We start from the raw sequence: 23,588 nt of genomic DNA, 5'->3' as shown, positions 1-23,588 counted from the left end.
TGGTCAGATGTGTTTTAGGAATTTTAATCTGGCAGATATGTAAAGGAAAAGAGAAGTAGAGAGGACAATTAGGAAATAACTGCAATTGCCCAGGTTAAAATCTAAATTAGGATAGTGGCTGACCCAGTAGAGAAAAGAGAATGCTTCTAGTGACTCTGAGGTGGGAGAATTGGCAAATAATATTAACATGAGAAGTTAAATGACTTTTACAAGGTGACTTTTACAGGGTTGCACAGTTATTACATGTTTGAAATGGAATCTGAAACTAGGTCTTCTTGACTTCAAATCTGGCTATCTTTACTCCTAATTGTTTGAAAATATTCTATTAAAAGTAAATATTAACTATTTACTGAGCCTATAAGTCAAGCCAACAAGCATTTATTAAGCATCTAATATATTCTAAGAACTGTTCTAAGTGCTAAAGATACAAATAAAAGCAAAAATAAAGAGAATCACTGCTTTCAAGGAGCTTACATTTTAATGATACTCATGTGGAGCCATAATGATAAAGGCTGGAGAATAAAGAATGTTTGTCTGGTTCTTTGTCAACACTGAGGTTAAAGGAAGGGAGAAGGCAGCTAATATGTGATTGTCAAGTCTGGGGATTGCAGGTAAATTGAATAAATAGAGCTATAGACTGTAGCAACCTTTTTCATGGTTTATATTTTGCTAAAACTAGTTAACTGTGGGAAACTGGAAAACCCAGCTTTTAGGATAATAATAAATTGGTTAACTTATTTCTATTTTTGGCTTCTAAGTAGAAGAATAGTTATAGAACTTTATTTAAAAATCAAAGGAAATTTATATTTATTCAACAATTGATGAAAATAACATTTTCTTCCTCCCTTTATTCCTCTTCCTTCTTTTCTTCCTCCCCCTTCCTTCTTTCACTCCTTCCTTCCTTTTGAAAACCTTGGGAGACTTAAATCAACAAATCTTAAAAAGATGTACTCAGCTATTGAGGGCTTCAAAATATATTAGGACACAAATAGAATTGCTGGTATGGAAAAGTTTGTAAGAAAATGATCACAATTTCCTTAAATTTTTTTTTTCTAGAGCCTTAAAGATAGTAAGAAGACAGAAGTGGTCCTAAGCTGAAATTAAGATGCTGCAGATCCACTAGTTGCAAACCTAAAATAGGAGTAGTTTCTGATTTGTAGAAAACAAGTTCCTAAAAATAGATAAGATGTAGGTGTCAATCTAGGTTACCACACCTGGCAAAGTAAGGAGCAGAAAAATGCAATGTTATTCTGCATGGAGGGAGACTTGTTATATATATATTTTGGCACTGAAAGCTTCTGGTCCAGAATCAGCACTATTTTTTAGTTAAGATTTTAAATATAGCAGTTGGAAGGGGGTCACTATTCATGGTTATCATAGGTCAGTCCACTTATTCTCAAAATAGTGCTTTACTATAATAATATGTTCAGCCAATATTTGCATGACACTTTGAGATTTGCAATAACTTCCTTTGATCTTCATAGCAGCCAGATGGAGTAGGTAAGGTAAATATTATTATTAGATTTTATAGATAAGGAAATTGAGGCTTAAAGTTACAGGGCTAAATGGCAAAGAATTTGAACTTGTTTTGATTGATGTTCAATGTTTTTCTCCAGAATAAATACTTGCTGGCTTCTTATAGTATTCCAAAAAACCACCCACTTCATGCAGGCCACTGTAACATTTGCCAGTTTATGAATAATCCATGCATATAAATAGCTGGCTCATACTACACACTAGGTGATCCCCATATATCAGGAGACACAGAGAAAGAATTGTTTGCTGAGTCATCATGTTCTCTTTTTATGCACAACAGGTGTCCAGTAGCAGTGGGATAGAAGAGAAGGAAAAGATTTATTCATAGGATTGCCTTCTCAGTGAATGCTTCCCCAAGAAGACACTGATTCCCTGGCTTCCACTCTCTCCACTGTGGGATACATTTATCTTCATATCCCCCACCACATTAGGCTAAGAAGAATGTCCCCTTTGATCTGTTTTGCAATTTTCAGACTCTCCCTCTATATAGCCATAACAGCATTACTTGGAAGTTCTTTCTATCCATCTATAAATCATCCTATCTAGACCTTGGTTGTTTTCTACCAACCCTTTAATCTCAAAGTTCTGGGATTCTGCAAAAATCAAGCTTGGACATCAACTATAAACCCAATGTTACCTGGTTAGTTCCTATTCTATTTACAAATTCCAGCTTGAGATTGCAGTTATAGCTTGGGTGTTTACTGACTAGCATCCTGTTGTACTTGACAGAGATCTTCCTCTTCTGCTACGTCTTCTTTGATATATATAAATCCTTACCTTCTTTCTGTAAAATTCCCTTGTACTCATTCTACCTATATAACTAAAATGTGCATAAGGTTGCTGAAAGTGATGTTGCAGATTCTTGTATACAGCAATACTTGCTCTTTGAGTATAATAAGCTGGTTTTCCTCTAATTTTGCATTATTGAAATTATGATTGGTAGCAATGCTTCTCAATGGACCCGTATCTTAAACAATTATTGGCAATTCCAGATGGGATCGGTTTTCCATGTTACTAACTCTCTAGTCACCCAAAGTAGATTTTACCTAGATGATGTATGAGCAGCAAAAATCTGCTGACTGGTAAAATTGCTGCCATTTAGAAAATTTCAGTTAGGTTCTGTGTACTTATTTGTAGTATCTGTTTGTCTATTTCTTGAACCCAAATAAAAACTCTGAAGAGACCAGTCTGTCAGCCACCCTGATTTTTCTGCTGAGTATGATGCTATGATTTTAGGAGCCCAATAATTAGAGAAGAAAATGGTAAACCACTCTAGTGTCAAGAAAATCTGAAAATTTTGGAATCTTAACAGGAAGGCATCCTCTCCCCTCTGTTTTTCTGGGTGAAAACCTGGATTAGGACTAGGATTCATCTCAGCTGTGTGCCCTTTCACCTTATTTTCTGCACTCAAATAAACAATAGACTTTCCTATCTGGTTACTTATCTGTTATTGGTAATTACTAGACTCTTTTGGCTATGCTCTCTGATGAAATTCTTGGTTAGTCTTGGTTGGAAGTAACTCTCAAATGGTCAATAAGGATTCCTATCCCTAATAATACAAATCTGATGTCTCAATTCTGCTTTGCATAATCAATAATTATCTTGGAATCCCTCCATTGCTCATAACCCTGGACTGCTTTTGGTAATTCTGCTTTATGTCAAATTGTCTATAGATTCAGAAGCTAAATTATTCCTGGTCAGATCTACTCCCCTTGTACTCTCCCTTTGATTGGCAGAAAATTCCCTTCAAAGAACCCAATCTGCATAAAATCTGGTTCTGACATCTTTGTAAAAATATCTGGGCCAAGCGAACCTCTGAGACTCTGGGGAGGGTCTTTTGAATTTGAAACATTGCCTATACTGAAATTAATCTTTGAAGTCTCATACTCAAATTAGCTTTCCAAGGTATCCAAGATAATTATAATTCTGATACCAAGTTTATCTTCAAAAAACCCTAAACAAATATGGACTTCCACTGACTCTTTGATTAAAGTTGCAGTGGGAGATGTTTTAAGAACAAGTAAGAAAAGATGAGGACTTTTTCAGTTGAAATTTTCTAAGCTTTCAAAAGCACATAATTTCATCTTTATGTCCCCTGTTCTGGCCAGGTTGAGAAGGCAAAGAGAGAAAATGAGATAAAGATCTTTTCCTTTAGCAGAAATTGATAGCATTATAAACAAATTACATGTTAAATTTGGAAACTGAAAGGAAATGTAGTTATTATGCAAACCCCCAATTTATGAAAATGTAGTTTGAATGTTTTTATAAATGCTGAAATGTCCTAGTGGGTTTTAGGGGTTGTAGTTCTCTTAAGACTTTTTTTTTTTTTTTTTTTTTCAAAAAACTTTGTGAAACTTTCACACAAACAGCACATCTTTCTGTAGCTTCAAAAGCTAATCTCTCTCTAGAGAATAACAGAAAATGCTCATTCTTAAAACTGAAGTCAATCTCAGGTGAGTTTAACGAGATTTTGTGAGAAATTCTAGCGAATCTCTAAATAAAAGAAGAGAAAAAAAAGAAAAAATATCAACAAAAACTGGTTTGCAGCTCTTAATCCTTATCTGGTATATAAATGCTACATCATTAACTTTTCCTTTTTTTTTTTTTTTTTTTTTTTTCCAAATACCTTGGTTTAAATAGAGAATAAAAAAAATTAATTTTGGGAGAAAAATTCACTTATATTATTTTTTCCTGTTAATGATTTAATTGCCTAGGTAAATTAGAAGTTAACTAAAAGGAATTGCAAGTGACTTTTCTTTTTGTAAACTCTTAAGGACTGAAACTGGGAAAAAAATTAGATCTCAGGAGCTGAAAGATCAGGTAACGAGTAGGAGGCCTCTGAATAGTCCCATCTAAATATATTGGTGAGGCAGGGTGTCTCTTATGAGAGTCAAGAAGCCTTGTCAAATTAGAATCAGTGAGTTTATCCTGTTGTTGAGTAAAATGCAGATTCTGTGGAATATAGAAAGCTGGTTCTGAGAATAGGTTTGGGATATGATTAGGAAATAGAGATATGTAAGACATCTACATATCTAGATGTAGGGCAGCTATGTGGCATAGTGAATAAAAGGTCAGGCCTGGAATCAGGAAGACTGGACTTCATGAGTTCAAATCTGGCCTCAGATACTTAATAGCTATATGACCTGGGCAAGTCCCTTAACCCTCAGTCCATCATCTGTAAAATGAGTTGGAGAAGTAAATGGTAAACCACTGTGGTGTTAAGAAAACCTGAAATGGGTTCATTAAGTATTGGACACAACTGAAAAAATGACTGAACAACAGTTTTTGGGAAATAGGGGACTGAGAAAGTAATGAAGGTTAAATGTGGAAGTACTGAAAGACTAATCAAAGTCCACAGGAAGAAAGAGAAAGTATAAGAAAATTTTGGATCTCATTGAGAGAAAGGGAGAATCATGAGATTTCTATGCTTAAAAAATTGTGAATATTATTTGTAGAAATACTTGCTATAATTAGTTCATGATCTCTGGGCTTTATTTAAACCATTTGGATATTTTTGTTGATGTGATAGAATCATGTTCTTGTTCAGTCGTTTTCAGTTTTGTCCAACTCTTTGTGATCCTATTTGGGGTTTTCTTGGCAAAGATACAAGAGTGGTTTGCCATTTCCTTTTCCAACTCACTTACAAATGAGAAAACTGAGTCACTTGCCCAGAGTCACATAGCTAGTAAGTGTCTGAGATCTGAACTCAAGAGGCTGTCTTTCTGATTCAATGTTTGATATTCTATTCATTGCAACATCTAGCTGCTCCCTAGAATCAGGTATTTATGTATTTTTGTAATTTATAGTATTCAATTATAAATTGTGTCAAGTGGAGAACATAGAAATAAATTTGCATCATGTAATTGGGGGACCAATAGAAAGGAACATTCTAATGTTTATTTGGGGAATATGCTAATAATTTCATTACCATCTAACAGAAATTATGTTTGTAATTCCTATGTTTCAGAAGAGCTGAAAGTATACATTAAAAACATTCAAGACTGCCACATTAATCTTTGGCAATACACTTAGTAAAGGTAATGGGATCTAGAATTTGTAGTGTTTAGGGGCAGCTAGGTGGCGCAGTGGATAGAGCACCAGCCTTGAATTCAGGAGGACCCTAGTTCAAATTTGGGCTCAGACACTTAACACTTCCTAGCTGTGTGACCCTGGGCAAGTCACTTAACCCTAGCCTCAAAAAAAAAAAAAAAAAAAAAAAAAAGAATTTGTAGTGTTTGCTGTAAATGGTCCTTGGGAAACTAAAGATTCTATATGGTACAGTTCATGACTACAAATCCAAATTTGATTTGAGTTTGTTCTAAACAAAATTATAATTTTCTCTCATTTAAAATGGGATGTGCTTTTTCCTATTAGGATGATTGTGATATTTGACCCTTTACTGATAAAACACATCTTGATAGAAAATACACTTAAAATATGGCATTAAGGTAAAAAGGTTTATAGACTGCAAGAATAAGAGTTATAAGTATAATCTTTCTACTCTAAGTCACATCAATACCAATGAGAATAGCTGACATACAAAATATTTCAACTTAAATTTTTTTTAAGGTTTGGATAAATTAGTTGAATAATCATCATTCATAGCATGGTTGTACTGTCTTGAATGGTTATGCTTTAGGTCACTTTTATAATTATAAACAATTAGATTTTAATTATTCTTATATTGGCCTCTTAATACAATGAGTATAGTATGCCTAAATTGATAGGTGGATAAAATAAAATTTTTGTAATGTATTTCAAAAATGTATTTCGCTGGATTAGGGTCATTTATCTTTCAGTAAGTCCTGTTTCAGGTCTAAGTTCTAAATCCATCACATTAATAATGCATTATTATGATTAGTTTCTTGCATTGTGATTTTGAGAAACCATTGTATAAGAAATGTTGTTAATCAGAGATATGATACTAAAAATATAATGCAGGAGGTTATGTCCTCTTTTGATCTGAGTACTGTGATGTCATAGCTATAAACTGTTAAGCTTTTGTCTGGAAAGTAGAGTCCCTTCAGTTTAAAGATTGTCTTTAATATTTAAATGCATATGCTCTGGTTTGTTTACTTGAAAAGTCTTATCATCTGAGAGGCTTGGCTAAATCCAATAAATTTTTAAACATCATAAAACAATATTAACTGTGTGAAAGAAGTTGCCACAGGAAAGGGGGACGGAAATAACAGCTTCTAAATTTTACCCTGAAACTAAATAACTTATATGATGAGTTATCTGACTACTGATTGTGAAAATTATGAAACTGATATCTAGTATGTACAAAAATTACATCTTTGAGCCAACTAAGTATCATATCAACAAATCTCAGTTTAAAGAGATTTTTCTTTTTACCTTGTTATTATTCAGTTGTTTTTCAATTGTATCCAACTCTTTGTTACCCCATTTGGGGTTTTCTTGGCAAAGATCCTGGAGCAGCTTTTCATTTACCTCCCCAATTCATTTTACAGACGAAGAAACTAAGGTAAACAAGATTAAGAGATTTGGCCAGGATCACATAGCTAATAAGTGTCTGAGGCCAGATTTGAGTTCATGAAGCTGAATCCTTTTGACTCCAGGCCTGGTACCTTAAGGATTCACTGTACCACTTAACTGACTCTTTTTACCTTAGGGATTACCTAATGATCGACAGCAGTGTTAGATCAAACTTACAGTAATCAGTGTTTTTTGTTTTGGCTTTTGAGTGAATTATCATGTATTTGTGTTATGTATGAACTCCAGAATGCAAATCATTTATTAATTTCTTTTTAATTGAAATTTTACATTAGGATATGTTTAAACTAGAAAATAAAATGAATAAATGTTTTTGGAAAAACCTTGTATGTACTTACTAAATACTGAAAATAAATATTTTATTGTGGTTTATTATTAGCCAACTCTAACTGCAGTATGAAAAGTTGTACTCTCCCCTAAACTGTAAGCAATGAAACAAGCTAAGTAAGGTAGACGTATAATTTGATTTTCTCTTAGGTTTGAATTCAGGTGTTAATTGTCACTATTTAGGAGTAAATGTCAAGAGCTACTCAGAGAGGTTACATTCTGGAAAACACTGTTGGTGAATATAAAATAACTCGGAAGGTTGAGAAGATGACTTTATAAAGATTGTGGAAGGATTCCTTTTGACCCAGTTTCTCTACTGTGCTATTTCCTTTCTGAACAGGAATATTTCCCATCTGATTGGTTCTAATCCTGGCTACGATACCCTGTAAATAATGTAGAACTCTGTTGTATGATTAGCTGTTCCAAAAAGTATCTATGACTTTTGCTTGAGATCAAATAAAACTAAGGGAATTTTGTCCTGGTATGTCTATAATAGGTCAAATCTTAGGCCTGAAGGAACAGTCCTGATTTTGTTATAAGCATGTCTTTCTTCCTCTTATAGCAAATTTCCCTGACCATGGTAGAATTGTAAATGTTGGCTCTTTTTGTTGCTATCATCTATCTAATCCAGCATGTCTGAACTGATATAATGGGATATGTCTAAAGGACTCTATTGCTTTCATTTTACTGTTCTGAATTTATGATTATTCAGCTTCCTAATCTAGATAACTATGAAAAATCAGTTCTTAAACTTGTCATCTTCTTGTTCATTTGTTAAATAGAGCTATATTAAGATTAGGGCCATAGAGTATTCTGTTTTTTTCTGAATGATATAAGAATAACATATCCACAAAGAGAGGATATAATGCAATAAAGATATAGAAATTTTAATTTTTAATAGGTTAGCAAACTTTACTTTGGGAAAAGTATCAAGATTAAATTGTTTTCATTTGAGAAGTGGGATGTATGTGATTGACTTCCAAATGTTCTCACTAGAAAAAAAGAATTATGCTGCAATTACATGAATAGCTTTGAAACATTTGCAATTAGGCCAGAGAAAAATAATGAAAAAGGCTAAGTAAATTTTTTTTTTTTAAATTTTTAAAAGTCTTTTTAATGTTTTAAATTTTATTCTGGAAGTAATAGGTAACTACTGAACTTCTTTCAGGTTCACTTAAACATTTCATTTGGATACTTAAATGCACAGGTTTTGGATATGCTTCAGTAACTGTCTTTGGATCTGTTTTAATAATTAAGAAATCTCAAGTTAAAGTCTTTCTCAAATAGAACTATTTTAATTACTTGTCAAGAAATGTTTAAATCATGATTTTTGTTTTAGAGTGAAAAGATAAGAAGGAATGAATGCTATCCATATCCTTCACAAAAAACAAAAACAAAAAACAAATTTTAAGCTACTATACTGGGAGATACAAACATTAAATGAACACGCATTAAGAAAGAAAGAAGTGAAATACTCTTGGTCCTCAAGATGATCAGAAATATGACCTCTAGTCAAACCATAAAATAGGTTTTACAATTACACAATCTTAAAAGCATTTAGCTTTAGAAAAAAGTTTATCTCAATTTGTTGAAGTTCATACATCAAGTAGACTGATTTTCCAGAATACTTCAGTATATGCAAGACGTTTAAATAAATATTAAAAAGAAAATCATTTAAAAGAAAATCATATTAAAAGAAAATCTGTGGTGTGGTTTAGTTGCTTGGTTAAAAGGACAATTTTTAAATTAGGGCAACTTTAGAGAGTTACAAATAAAGAGTAGGTTTTAATATTGCAGCTAAGTTTTTACTAAAGCTTCAAATAACTAAAAATATGTATCTTATTTTGTGAATTTACAAAATAAGAGATTTTCTTAAATGGGAGATCAATTTTTTTTTCCTTTTTGAGCTCTTTCTCTATAAAAAAGGGACTTATTTTACAAAGTCTTCCTTCTCCTCTTTTTTCCTGTAGACAGAATTATCCATATTATGTGCAGAGTTCAGGTAAAAATAGAAAGAATAAATGGCATATGAAGAAAGAAATTCTCTAAACTTTCCGATGAATCATGGATAGCCTAAGTTATTTTCTTCTTAGAGCCATGATGTTTATATTAAGTTGATTTCATAAAGTTTAAACTGGCTTTCATCATATGAAGATCAATGTGATTCATATCACTAGGAGATTTAAGCAGCATTACTCAGGAAACTTCCATGAGGGGTTTGGAACTTGAAAAGTCAACCTACTGAAAGAAATTCCTCTTAAAAGCTGCCTTAGAAACAAGGCCCATTCCAGGAATTGTTAGCAATTGACAACCCAGCTAATGGAACTGGGATGTTGAGCTGAGAATTCATGTTCCTGAGCTTGTGTGGACCACACTGGATAGTGGTCAAAAACAAACCCCAATGACGCAGAATTTCAAGAGATAATGTTTCCCAGAAGCAGAGGACTTCATGCAGTAGGCAGCTAAGCCTAAGACAATAAAATGAGAAATCTTTTGTTTAAATACAGTAACTGAATGTTGCACATATGTATCTGACCAAACCCTTAATATTACCCAGCACTTGAAATGCATTAGGGAGTTAGGGAAGAGTCTAAGAAAAGATCAAACATAAAGGGATATGTGACTACAATATTTGATTTTGGTTGCCAAGAATGTTATATAATACTAATAATTTATTGGTTCTATTCATGCTTCTCAATGCTTGAATTTGCATGGGGAAATAGCAAGTAACAGAGAGGAGATCAATAGGATGTATAAGAATGTGGGAAAGATGCATGTATGATGTAATCTATGATCAAAGTGGAGATTGTCCTGAGAGAATTACTGACTTAATTTTCTTAACACTATTTATTTAAGATAAACTGACCACTTAACTATCAAGCGTCTGTAAAATCAAGTTATCTAATTAATCTCTGTTCTGTCTGCCAATTCCAGCTTGAAATAGCAGTTATAGCATTAATATTTACTGACTGGTATTCTGTCTTACCTGGTCTTGTCCTTCTGCCATATATTTTTTAACGCGTAATTGCCTTCCCATTCTGTTTTATGTAGAATTTGTTTTCTGTAAAGTTCTTTTGTACTCACGCTACCTATGAAACCAGAACTTATATAACACTGTTGAAACTGATATTCTAGGCTAATTGATTTTTGAATACAATGATGTCTGCACTCTGAGTATAATACAGTTTTCCCCTATCTTTGCATCTCTGAAATTATTATTGGCAACAGTACCTATGAACAAATCCTCAGATGATTTCTGCCACAGTTCTATTTCCTCACCTCTAATTCACTTTTTTCCATTTTGAAATCTAGCTTTCAAACAACTAGATGGCCCAGTAAATAGACAATGAAACTGGCATCAGAAATCTAGCTTCCAACCCAGCTGAACTGAAGTTGCTTTCTGCGCCAGTGATCTTTAATTGCTACATCCACTGGCCCCTTTTCAATCCTCTTCTGTCTTGACACCTCTGTGACTTGAACACTATTGACTACCCATTTCTCTAAAATACTCTGTCTTTCCTCAGTTCATTGTTTCTTTCCTGGTTCTCCTCTTTCCTGTCTGACTATTCCTTCTCAGTTTCCTGTCCTGGAACATGATCCATCTTTTACATATTTAGAGTTTCAACAATAAATTCTTTTATTTAAAAAAAAAAAAGCCCTCAAGAAAGAAAAATCTGGTCAAAGTTAGGCTGCTAGTTATTCAGGATCATGGGTATGGGGTAAAACAGGCTGCCTTCTTTCCCTTAAATATCCTGTTTCTCATTTAGACCACAAATAATAGATCCAGAACTAAAAATGACATTGATTTGGGACGACAAAAAAAAAAGGCATGAGTGTAGACGTGGAGAATTGCTAAGTGAAATTAAGTTCAATAATGATTATGATTAACCCTGGCTAGCTACAGTAGGAAAAGACTACAATTTTTGTTGTTTTGCTTTGGGTAACTGCCAAGATCATAGCCTATAGGGTTGCTGAAGTGCCTAAACAGCAAGTATTTAAATTATTTTTTTTTCTGACATGAGATGAAAGTGACTTAGTATAAAAATCCTTGCTATCACTATGTTCTTGAATGAAGTAGGGTAGTGACTGGTGAAAGTTCTTCAATAGTGTTAAGATCATGGGTAAAGTCCAAATTGAGTTTGGTCTTGGGGTCTACAAAAAGAAGACTTAAAAGGAAAAGAGCATCAATTTTAGTTTTAAAATCTGGTTCAAATTCCCAAATATTATTGGAACTTGATAACCATGCTATAGTTAGTAAAAACTAACTAGTATAAACTACACAACTAGTATAAAGTATACAATCCAGTTCGATTATAGCAAATTCTGAGAAGTATTGTTATGATAGAGGCAGCAAAGAATAGAGTATTGGGACTGGAGGAAGGAAGATCTGAATTTAAATCTGACCTCTAACACTTCCTAGTTAGCTGTGTGACCCTGGACAAATCACTCAATCTCTATTTCCCTCAGTTATCTCAACTGTAAAAACAGGGATTATAACTGCATCTTCTTTGCAGTGTTGTTGTGAGGATCAAATGAAATAATACTTATAAAAGTGCATAGCACATCACATGTCTAGCACATAGTAGATACTGAAGAAATGCTTATTCCTTTCCCCTTCCCTGTTAGTGACTATTCCCGAACACCATCAATGAATTGGAAATATATAATCCCAATACTTTCTCATCCAGTGACAATCCCTGGAAAAGATTGTTGCCAGAGACCAGAATTATTGTTAAAAGAAAAGGAAGTAGGTAACTCATTAATGTTTAAATCTGTGTATACCATAGTAAAAGTTTTAGAATAGCTAATATGACAGCACGTAAAGCTATGGAGACAAAGATGATGAAATCTAATTTGAAGCTTTAGCTGAATTTGAAAACTGTTGTCATTTGGAAATTCTTGATTCTTAATTTATCTTAATAAAGATCAGTAAATTTGTCATAGCATTAGCCTAATGGAGAAGACTATTTTTTAAACTACAGATTTTGTATTAGTTGGCAAATTTATCAATTTTGTAAAAGCTGGAAAATAAGGATAAAATAGGAATTGCAAAAAAAAAAAATCAGAAATGTATTGCAGATTATTAGAGCATATTCTCACTATAAGGACATGTTTTATATAAGAAGAACTGGGATTGGACAATGTGTTAATTTTTTCTTGTTTTATAATTAGTACATGGAGAGAGTATAATGCTACGATGATAGCACTAATGCTTGGAAGGTTAAGAGAGAAATTTGATCATGAGAATGAGAAAATAACTAGAAGCTGTCTTGTTAAATTAATTGGGGATACTGGAGGAGTGATGTAATGCTAGATTAGCTAGGCTGGCTAGGAACCAGAAGCACCTATTTAGCAAGAAAATGATTTGGAGACCTTAATATTGGCTAATGGAATAATAGGGGAATTAAGCCAAACATGGGTGTATTCTAGGACTTTATCCTGAGCCACCTTCTCTTTTCTTCCTTCTTTACTTTTTCTAAATAATTTTAGATTTGCCTAGGCAAATGACTTTCAAATAACATGTCCAGTCCTAACCTTTCTCCTTGGATTTAGCCATGAATCATTGACTTCCTGTTGGATATTTCCATATCGATTATATTCCATAAGCATTTCGAACTCAAAATGGCCAAATAGAATTCATTATCTTTCCCCATTAACCTTCTAAATTACCTATTTTTGTAAAGTTCAACTCCATCTTTCCAATCAATCAGATTCAGTCTCTTTAAGTGTATTCTGATTTTTCCCTCTCCTTCACTGACACCATATCCAATTAGTTACCAATTCTTATCAATACTACCTATAAAACATTTCTGGCAACTACTTCTCTTCACTCAGCAGTCACCATGGACTGAGTGACTGTGGCTCATGTCCTTACTTCCTCTTGCCTGGTATTTTAAGAGCCTCTAAACTGGTTTCCTTGACACAATCACCAAAAAAAGATTCAGGTTCAACTATGTTACTCTCCTGCTAAAGAAGCTTCATTGGCTTCCTGTGATCTCTATTATAACATACAAACTCTTTGCTCCTGCCTCCTTTCCAGACTCATTAAACATTTCCTGTATCAGTTGTTTTACTTGCTGTTCTATGTACACGGCATCTCATCTTCTACCCCTTAGCTTATGCAGTCTATCATGTATTACAAGAACAGCCTAAAGGATTTCCTTTATAATTAAGTCAGATGTGTTTTTTAAAAAACTGTTTATAAATCATTTGAAGTGAAATCCCACGGGTTATGACAATCACTACCAAAATTAACTATGAAGTTCTGAGTTTGAGAAAACTGTGGTTCCATTAGCAGCTGTTCCTCAGACAAGATACTGTGTCCCCTGGCCTCCCAGGCTCTCGTCAGTTAAAATCCCATTTTGTACATGCAGCTTTTCCTGATTTTCCTTAATGCCAGTTTCTCTGTTGATTATCTCCAAATTAACCTATATATGATCTGTTTGCACATAGTTGGATGCTATCTCTCCTTTAGCCCATGAGGTCATTAAGAGCAGGGACTGTTTTCTTCTTGGTCTGCAAACTTTCCATAGTACCTGGCACTTAGCAAATGCTTTTAATAAATGCTTGTTGACTGGCCGATGTAACAAGGCAGTGAGGAGGGAGACTCAGGGAAAAGAAAGGCACGGTTTTAGAACACCTTGAATGTAGAATGACAGGAGGATAACCAAGTGGCTTACCAAAACTTATGAAGGGCTTACAGCTGAAGCCATGGGGGTTGTCATCTTCAAGTCAAGAGAGCAAAGCAAAAGACTTAAGTACTAAATCTCAAATAAATGTTCACAACTGAGGGATAAAAGAACCAGGATCGTGAAATATTATAGAAAGTAGAGGGGAAAAGTTTCAAGAGGGATGCAGCCAACAAAATCAACTGCTACTGAAGTAAAACAGCAGCAGGACTAAGAAAAGACCAATCCTCATTATTTTATTTAGTCCAATTTTATTCATGATTTATAGTCCACTTATATCCTTAATCCTATCTTTTCACATTTCTTTTGGAAATCTGGTCCATCAATTGATATTTCCCCATTCCTAAACTTCCATCTCTTCTTTTCTATTGACTTTTTCTCTACTATTTACAAACATACTTGTTTGTTTCTCCAAGAGAAGATTAAAAACAAAAATTTCAAATGTGACTCCATTGTCCCCTCAAGCTATGATTCCCTAGCTTTCTTCCCTTTCACTGCTAAACTAAAAAAAAAAAAAAAAAAAAAAAAAAAAAATCAATACTCACAGTCTCAACTTCTTCTTGCAATGGGGCCACTACTTTGCTGAAATTATTCTTTTCAATTTCACTAGTGACTTAATTGCTAAATAAAATTATTTTCCACATTTCTCAAGCTCCTCAATGTTATGATATCTCCAACTGTGGATCATTCTTTCCTATGATTCAGGGGACAGCTCTCTCAGGGATCGTTTCTTATTCACTGGGTCCCAGTCCTCCCACCTTCCCTGTTTGGGTTTATGTCAAAACCCTGATCTCAGTTCTTTTCTCTTTTCCATATTTTCTCCCTTGATGATTTATTCCTTTGGCTTTAGAATTTTAATTATCACCTCTAAGTACATGACTCCAAAATTTATATATTCACCATGAATTACTATCCAGAGTTCCATTCATTTATAATTTTTTTTTTTAAACATTTTATTTTCCCAGTTACATGTAAAACAATTTTTTAAACATTCGTTTTAAAACTTGAGTTCTGGATGCTTTCCTTTCCTCCCCATCCCACCTGCCTCTTAAGAAGGCACTAAAGTTATGCGAAACTATAAATTCATTTTCAAAAGATCTGCGTTTTCTCCTCGACCTCCTATGCCTCCTTTTTTCCACCTTTACCACTGAGGAAGTAAGAAAAATCAAAATTCCAGTTATGGACAAGTATAATCAAGCAAACAAATTCTTGTATTGACCATGTCAAAAAAAAAAAAAAAGTCAATTTGCCCTCTGAGACCTTTACTTCTGTCAGAAAGGGGGTGATATTTTTCATCAGGAGTCCCATGGAACTGTAGTTGGTCACTGTGCTGATCATAATCCGAAAGTTGTTTGTCCTTATAATATTTTTGTTATGATATAAACTGTTCTCTTGATCCTAGTCACCACTTCATACAAAATATTCCAGGTATCTATGTAACCATATCCTTTATACTTTCTTTCAGCGCAATAGGATTCTATCATGTAAATCATAATTTGTTCAACCATTTCCCAATTGTGGATATCCTTTCAATTCCTAATTCTTTGCTATTGTAAAAAGAGCTACTACAACAATGTATACTTGTTTTTTTCTTGATCTTTCTTTGATATCTTTTGGGGGGTATGGACCTAGTAGTAGTATTTCTGAGTCAAAGAGTATGCTTTTTTAAATAGCTTTTGAGGCACAGTTCCAAATTGTTTTCCAGAAAGCTCTTGAAAAAAAAAAAAAAAAAAAAAAGAAAGAAAATGTCAGAGCTTAACCAGATATCTCTGCTTGGGTGAGATCACTTCAAACTCAATATAACTTCATCTTCACCCCTAAAATCTGCTCTTGGTTTTGCTCTCAGCTTCCTTATTTTAGGAAATAACCATCCTTCCAGTTACTGAAGCTGAAAACCTTGGGATTATTTCCTTTCTCTTTAGTAACACTCTACAATCATTTATCAAGTTTTTTTCTTCTTTCATCCTAGTTTCATTACTTTCCCCTAGATTATCCTGCTAACTTTCTAACTAGCCTCTATGCCTCCTGGCATATTTTGCTCCTAATCACCTACACATAGCATCAAGAAGGATTTTCTTTTTTCTTTTTACTTTATAATTTTTACTTTTTTAACACATTTTTGGAGCTCCATATTCTCTCCCTCTTTCTAGCCTCATTAAGAAGACAAGCAATAAGATGCCTATAATACATGTGAAGTCATGCAAAATATATCCTATATTAGCCATGGAAGGGCAAGAAAAAAATGAAAAAAACAAAACAAAACAAAAAAACAAACTGTGCTTCAACCTAAGCTGAGTTTATCAGTTCTCTGTCTGGGGGTGAATAACATTTTTCATCATGGGTCATTTGGAACTGTCATGGATCATTATATCTTGATCAGAGTAGTTAAATCTTTCACAGCTGGTCAATGTTATAATATTGCTGTTTTGGTGTACAATATTCTCTTAGAGAACTATTTTATTTTGCATTAATTCATATGAGTCTTCCCATGTTTTTCGGAGTCCATTCTCTTTATCATTCCTTACAGCATAATAGAATTCCAATACAATCCATATACCACAACTTGATCAGCCATTCCCCAATAGATAGACATATCTTCATTTTCCAATTTACATAAAGACTTTTCTTTCTTTACTGAGGCAATTGGGGTTAAATGACTTGCCCAGAGTCACAGAGCCAAGAAGTGTTAAGTGTCTGAGACGGGATTTGAACAGAGATCCTCCCGACTTCAGGGATGGTGCTCTATCCACTGCACCACCTAGCTGCCCCATGAAGACTTTTCTTAATACAAAAAGTCTGGGTGAGTCATTTGCATGGTCAAATACTTTCTCTAGCTCCTAAGTACACACTACAGTGCAAACTCCTTAGTCTTGCATTTGAGAACGCAAAAGCACAGAAATCTTGGCTCATGTAGTAGAGGTTGTGTAAATAGGAAGAGCACTCTGCCAGTTACTACCTCTGTTCAGACTGGACAAATCATTTCAACTCTTTATATCTCAATTTCCCCATCTGTAAAAATGAACAAATTGGATAACCTGGTCTCCAAAACGTGTTCAAGATCTGGTATTATCTGAAGTATGCAATACATTTCAGGAGTCTATTAATTATAATTACATATTCAAACAACAACCTGGCATGTAAAGAAGGGAAATCTGCGACTATCTGTAATATTTAATTGTATTATGTCAGTAATTTTCTTACTTAAAAAATGAAAGAGGAGAAAGAAAAAACGAGAGGAGAAGGGGAAAAAGGAGGAAGAAGAAGAGAAAGAAAAGATAATCTTTAATATGAACCATTACTGAAGGAACACAAGGCATTTCACACAAACAGTATTTTTCATTCATATTCACAGATTTTTGTAGTAAGAATATTTTGGTTGAAGGGACAAATGAGTAAAAGAATTCACAATGTAGATTTTTTAAAAAGAGAAATAGCTTCATTAAACTTATCCATATTAAGGTCAAATGGCAAAGATAGCATAAATATTACTTCCCTAATTTTATAATGTAGAAACTATTATGAAAAAATGTTCAAGGATGACTTAAGATCCCAATAAGGGAGTGAAACATATAAGAATAGAATCCAAGTCCCTAGTTCTGACATGCTGCCCTGGCTCCAGGTACTTATTCCTATTTTAACGAAGTCAACAACAGCAGCAGCAGCAGCATTAACAACAACAACAATGGGGCCACTCTATCAATACCAAGAGAAGAAGTTGGATGATATTTTGTCTTGGAAATGTGATTTCATTTTGACTTTGTCCAGCACAGTTTCAAAGTTGAAGCAGCTGGTAGGAAAGAAAGTGTAAAGAGCAGATGGTGAGAAAATTTGTGCAATGAAGGAAGGGAAGAAAGATGAAAGCTGGGCAACTTTAAGACCTCTTCTATCAGTTGAATTGTAGCAGAGGGATGAGTGATAAATAGTCAGAGCAAATTCAACACAGGAATAAGAATTCAACCTATGAATATGTTTAAAAAGCCAGTTCCCTGAAAATCTTTCTATGAATGAAGTTGTTAATTTCTTCTTCAAAATGATGCCCAGTATAACATTTAAATTATATTATAAATTAATAACAAAGTTATCTTTATTTTATGAATTTTATTAATAATCTACTTTAAATTTTCCTCTATAATACTATTTTTGAAACATTCTTATACAATTATAATTATTATAAGCATATTTATAATAATTACAATAATTAGCAAATGAAGAATATTTGGCATTTATTTCATTTTGCTGATGTATATCATTATTATTTTTCAATCAAAGCCAACTTTTAAAGAAGTATTTTTATTTTTAAAATGGAATTGGTCATCTTCTCATAGGATATAGTATTCTTCAGAAACTATACCTCTCTGTGATACCATAATCTTATCCAAAAAAACATTTTATTTAAATCTTAGTGTCCTATTGACAAACAAGAACCCAGATAAATATATTTGAAACTCATATATAAGTATATAATTCCCCATGACTAAAATGATTTTTAAAGTCTCTATTCAATGTTTTTAGCCTAATCACAGAAAGTTACATATAGAAATTTTTATGAAAAAGAAATCCTTGAATATTATTGTTGTTGTTTAAGAAACAATCAGCAGAATGATTTCAGAAAGGCCTGGAGAAAGTTCCACGAACTGATGCTAAGTGAAGTGAGTAGAAGAACCAAGAGAACATTGTACAGGGCAACAAGATTATGTGATGATTAAAATGTGATGGACTTGTCTCTTTTCAACAATGAGATGATGATTCAGGTCAATTCCAATAGACTTGTGATGGAGACAGCTATCTACATCCAGAGAGGACTTCGGGGACTGAATGTGGATTACAACATACTATTTTCACCTTTTTGTTGTTATTGTTTACTTGCTTTTTGTTTTCTTCTCATTTTTTCCTTTTTGATCTTATTTTTCTTGGGCAGCATGATAATTATGGAAATATATGTAAAGAAGAATTGCATATATTTAACATATATTGGATTACTTACTGTCTAGGGGAGAGGAGGAAGGGAGAGTGAAAAAATCTGGAACACAAGATTTTGTAAGGGTGAATGTTGAAAACTATTTTTGCATATTTTTTGAAAATAAAAAACTATTATTAAAAAAGGAATTCCTTACCACTCCCCCTATTAAAAAAGCTTATGATTTTTATTTGCCCCTATAACAAAATACAAGCTCTTTTGTATGACATTTCAACTTAAACTCTTCTCCAATCTGTTCTTCTCAGAATCTTCTATAAGAGATATTCATAGCCAGCCCCTAGCTGTGTACTCCCAAGGATCTGTCCTGTTCTTTTTTCTATCTCTCTCTATATATACCCTTTCTTTCAGGTGGAAAAACTAACAACAAGGAATTCTATTCTGGATTTGGTTCCCACAGGGACCAGTTGCTACAGTGGAAATGATGGGACCCCAGAATGGGAAAATATCCTTTCTATCCTGGTTCTATCTATCCTAGAGGTTGCGATAAAGAAAGAAATCCAAATATAGTCTCACATGCACCCTGCATACTGGGAAAGCAGATTTCAAAGTTTTCATAGGTAGAACCCTATAGAAGAAATACTTCAGAGGGAAAGAAGTCAGCCCAGGAAGGAATAAAATTCCAAAAACAGAAAGGGAAACAATTGCAGTGAGGAGGGAGAAAAGAGGATTTGTCTGAAGAGATCAATGTGGGTACACAGAAAACTCAACCACTCAACTTAGATTTTATGACCAATGAATAGAAGATGGAAGCAAGGCTGGCTAACAGAATGAATATGAGTTTGTATGGTTTTGTTAAAAAAAAAAAAAAAAAAAAAAGTGTCAGGAATGCTAAAGTTGTCAAAGGAAGCTAAAGAATGACAAAATAAATTTTTAAAAAGTTATACTGGGAGGAAAAGGAGCACTAAAGAAAGGATAAGAATTTTGCTTAGTGTAGATCGGACAATGGGGAGAAAGCAGAGCTGTTTAATCTGTATCCTCTGCAAAGGAGAAGGACCTTTGAGAAGTGAAAGAACAGTTAACAGGGAGTTTGTACCCCCAAATATAGCCCCTGCCCTCAAGGAACTTCACATTCACAACATGTGAAGAACTGGGTAAAAACAAGATACATGTGGACCAGGTGAAAGGCACTTAGAAACTAGGAAGGAGCAGGAAAGGTGTCCATTAGGTAAGATGTGAGCGCTGAAGGAGACCAGAAAAGTCCAGAGTCAGAGGTCACTGGAAAACATATTGGGATTGGAAGATGGTCATTCAAATTCAGGAGGGAAATGCATTGGTAGAAATTACGTTCTCCACGACTAGCAATTTTTTCAACTTTATCTTTATAGCCACAGTTCCTAGTGCAGATTTGGCACATAGTAAGTGCCTAACATGTTTGTTGATTGATTTTGTGGACTGCAGTTTATGGAATATCGCTGATGCTGCTTCATACTGGTACTGACTGCATTAAGCTCTAAAAGAGATCCATCATTCTTCTAAAGAGTTTAGACAATGATCTATCCATACTGGCAGGAAGAAGGCCTCTTGTCCAAACTACCAGAGGTACAAAGCTGGCCCTGCAGCCCTAGGTCCCCAGAATTTGGACTGGGAATGTTCATGGTCAGCCAGTGAGCTGGTCCTTGACTTGAACAGGAGTAGGAGAGGGTCCTCGATTGCCTGAATAAGTTGAGGTCAGCATCACTGACAGGGATGAGACCAGAAATCTACATCCATCATTTCATCCTCTACAGATACTCTTCTAAAATAAGCATTTAAATCTAACCTCAACTAAGCAATTATTCAAATAGAAGTACTATGCCTGGCCCAGAGTAAAAACCTAATAAATAAATACTTGTTGATTTGACTTGTCAGTTGGGGGGGGGGGGGGGAACAGGCAAAGCAAAGAAAAACAGCAGATGCAAGTAACTACAATACAAAATAATGCAATTAAGTTCACTAGAGATCCAAACCTCTTGTTTTTCTTCAAAGTCTACTGGATTAAAAAAAAATAAATCCCTATATATCCACCGACCTAACTCCTATGGCCCCCTCTAAATACTAATTGTATTTACATACAAGTTTAACTGCACTCAGAGTTTCGGGACTTTTGAACTTTTAACGTCTTTAATTCCGTATGTTAAAAGTGCTGCCTTGTACACGTAGATGACCTATCTGGCCAAGTAAGAAGTACTGAATCACATTTGCTTTTCCAGCAGTGATGATGATCTTGGCCCACATCCTGGTAGTTGTTCCTTGAAACCAAGAGCACATACAAGGAATCATCGTGTCATGAAATAGAACCAAACACACACACACACACACACACACACACACACACACACACACACACACACAGTCACCTCTGACAGGAGGCTGCACACTCACTCCAGCTCTTATCAGCAATTGAACTCCTGGTGCCAGGAGAGGGGGCATCTTTTTTTGCATTAGCACATCAGGTTTTCCTTCGGAGAGTCACTAAGTACCCATTTAAAAAACCCGCACAATCAGCAAGCAGCTCCCCGCAATTATTTCCTCCGAAAATGTAGGTAACTCAAACATCACTGGGTGGAGTTGGGCTACACGCTTTTAGAGTTCCCTCTCACTTCAGTTTTACGGCCCCGGAGGAACTAACGCTATCGGCCAAGAGCACTCTGGTCAATTTCCTTTTTAAATGCGGTAGATCCCACACTAGCTGTTCTTTCTCTAGAATGGCAGCTCCTGGAAGGCAGGGGCAGATTGATTGCTATTTATCTCACAGTGAAATAAACCAACCCAGAAAGGGAAATCCTCTCGGGCTGGAGCCGGGAGATCAGCAGCCAATGGGAGTTAGAGGGAGAGAAGCGAGTAGAGGTGATACCCGGAGTGGGAGGTGAGAGCGCGAAGGAACCCAGCAAGACCCAACTCCGGCGCGAGTCGGGAGCCGGGAGCCCCAAGGAGATGGGTGGCACGGGGAGGGGCGGGGAGGGAGGAGAACTCCAGGTGCAGTCGCCACCCGCGAGAGACACCGCAACACCTCGGCGCCCTGGGCCCCTCCTGGAGCTGTCCATTCCCCCCGGCGCGAGGGGGGGCAGGGCTGAACATTCCGGGGGAAGAAGGAGACTGGGGATAAGAGCGGGAAGTGGGCATAATCTTGGGACACGACTGGGAGACACCGGGAAGGAGGAGCAGACTCGGGGCAGGAGGGAGACGGTGCTAGATGGGGCACGGAGCAGGAGGAACGCATGGGGCAGGAGGGCATACGGGGCAAGATGGAGCCCGGGGCAAGCACGGGGCAGCAGGGGCACACGGGGCAGAAGGGGCACACGGGGTAGGATGGGGCACACAGGGCAAAACGGAGCACACGGGGCAGGAGGGGCACACGGGGTAGGATGGGGCACACTGGGCAAAATGGAGCACACGGGGCAGGATTGGGCAGGATGGGGTACACGGGGTAGGACGGGGCAGCAGGGGCACACGGGGTAGGACGGGGCAACAGGACGCACTGGCCAGGAGGGGCACACGGGGCACACGGGGTAGGACGGGGCAGGATGGGGCACACGGGGCAGGAGGGGACACGGGGCAGCAGGGCGCACTGGCCGGGAGGGGCACACGGGGCAGGACGGGGCGCACGGGGCAGGAGGGGGATCGGGACGTGTTGCTCCAGCCCCGGCGCAGGGGGTGACAGACAGGCGGGCGGGCGGGGCCGGGGAGGGGGCAGCGGCCGGAGGATGGGGGTCGGCCGCGGCGGAGGCCGGCCTACCTGGAGGTAGTAGGGTTTCCTGAGCCAGGCCCCCGCACAGAGACTCCTCGCCATGGCACTCACACATCGCCCCGCCGTGCGAGCCGAGCCAGCTGAGCCGAGCCCCGCGAGCCGCCGCCGCCGCCGCCGCAGTCAGAGGCGGACCCGGAGCCAGCGCTGGCGGCCCGGGATCCCCGCCCCCTCCGCCGCCGCCCGGCCCGCCCCCGCGCGCCCCCGCACGCCTCCCGGGCAGGCCGGCCCCGCGCGCCCTCGCCACGGCCGCGCGCCTCCCTGCAGGCCGTCCCCGCCCCCTCCCGCCGGCCTCCGGGCAGCGGCCGCCGCAGCTGTCAGACCGTCTTAAAGGCGCACCTCTGCCGACACAAATCCGACTGCGCTGGGGCTCTTAAAGGGGAAGAGGGGAAGCAGGAGGGGAGGAGGAGGAAGAAGAGGAGGAGAAAGCGAAGGAGGAGGGAGGACGAAAGAGGAAGAGTAATAGGAAGAGACCGTGTGGCGCGGCTGCAGGAGCCCGCCTGGCACGTGCGCCCTTCCCTCTGCCCCCTCCCCCACAGACCCACCCCCGGCTTGGCCAGCTGCCCGGGCCGGCTGCGTGCGTCCTCCCCTCCCCCAGCCCGTGCATGTGAGCTGAATGAATTAGGATGCGGGGCAGAGCCTTCCTGCGGGCGCGGGCCCCGGGTCCGCTGCCCCGCCCAGAGGAGCAGACTGGGAGCCGTCTCCCTTGCCCCGGCCCGCAATGTGGAGGCGGGGGCGTCCTCCGGGCTCGAGCCTCGGAAGCCAAAGTAGCTCGGGGGCTGGGCCCCTCCCTCCGGGAGCCCGGGCACTGAAGTGCGGG

The 23,588-nt window shown here is 37.2% G+C and overlaps 1 protein-coding gene across 1 annotated transcript in view; it reads right to left on the bottom strand.

The window, feature by feature from the left end:
* DIPK1A (divergent protein kinase domain 1A) overlaps positions 1-22,953 on the bottom strand; it is a 106,839-nt gene extending 83,886 nt beyond the window's left edge. The window contains exon 1 of the mRNA XM_074266221.1: positions 22,760-22,953. Within this exon, the coding sequence (XP_074122322.1) occupies positions 22,760-22,813 (54 nt within the window). The 5' untranslated portion in view covers positions 22,814-22,953. The remainder of the gene's footprint in view (positions 1-22,759) is intronic.
* Positions 22,954-23,588: the final 635 nt, after the last annotated feature.

This window comes from Sminthopsis crassicaudata, chromosome 4 (genome assembly GCF_048593235.1).
Source record: "Sminthopsis crassicaudata isolate SCR6 chromosome 4, ASM4859323v1, whole genome shotgun sequence".
In the NCBI taxonomy this organism is placed as follows: Eukaryota; Metazoa; Chordata; class Mammalia; order Dasyuromorphia; family Dasyuridae; genus Sminthopsis; species Sminthopsis crassicaudata.
Note: the sequence above shows the minus strand (reverse complement) of the source record. Positions and strands in the feature narration are given on the sequence as shown.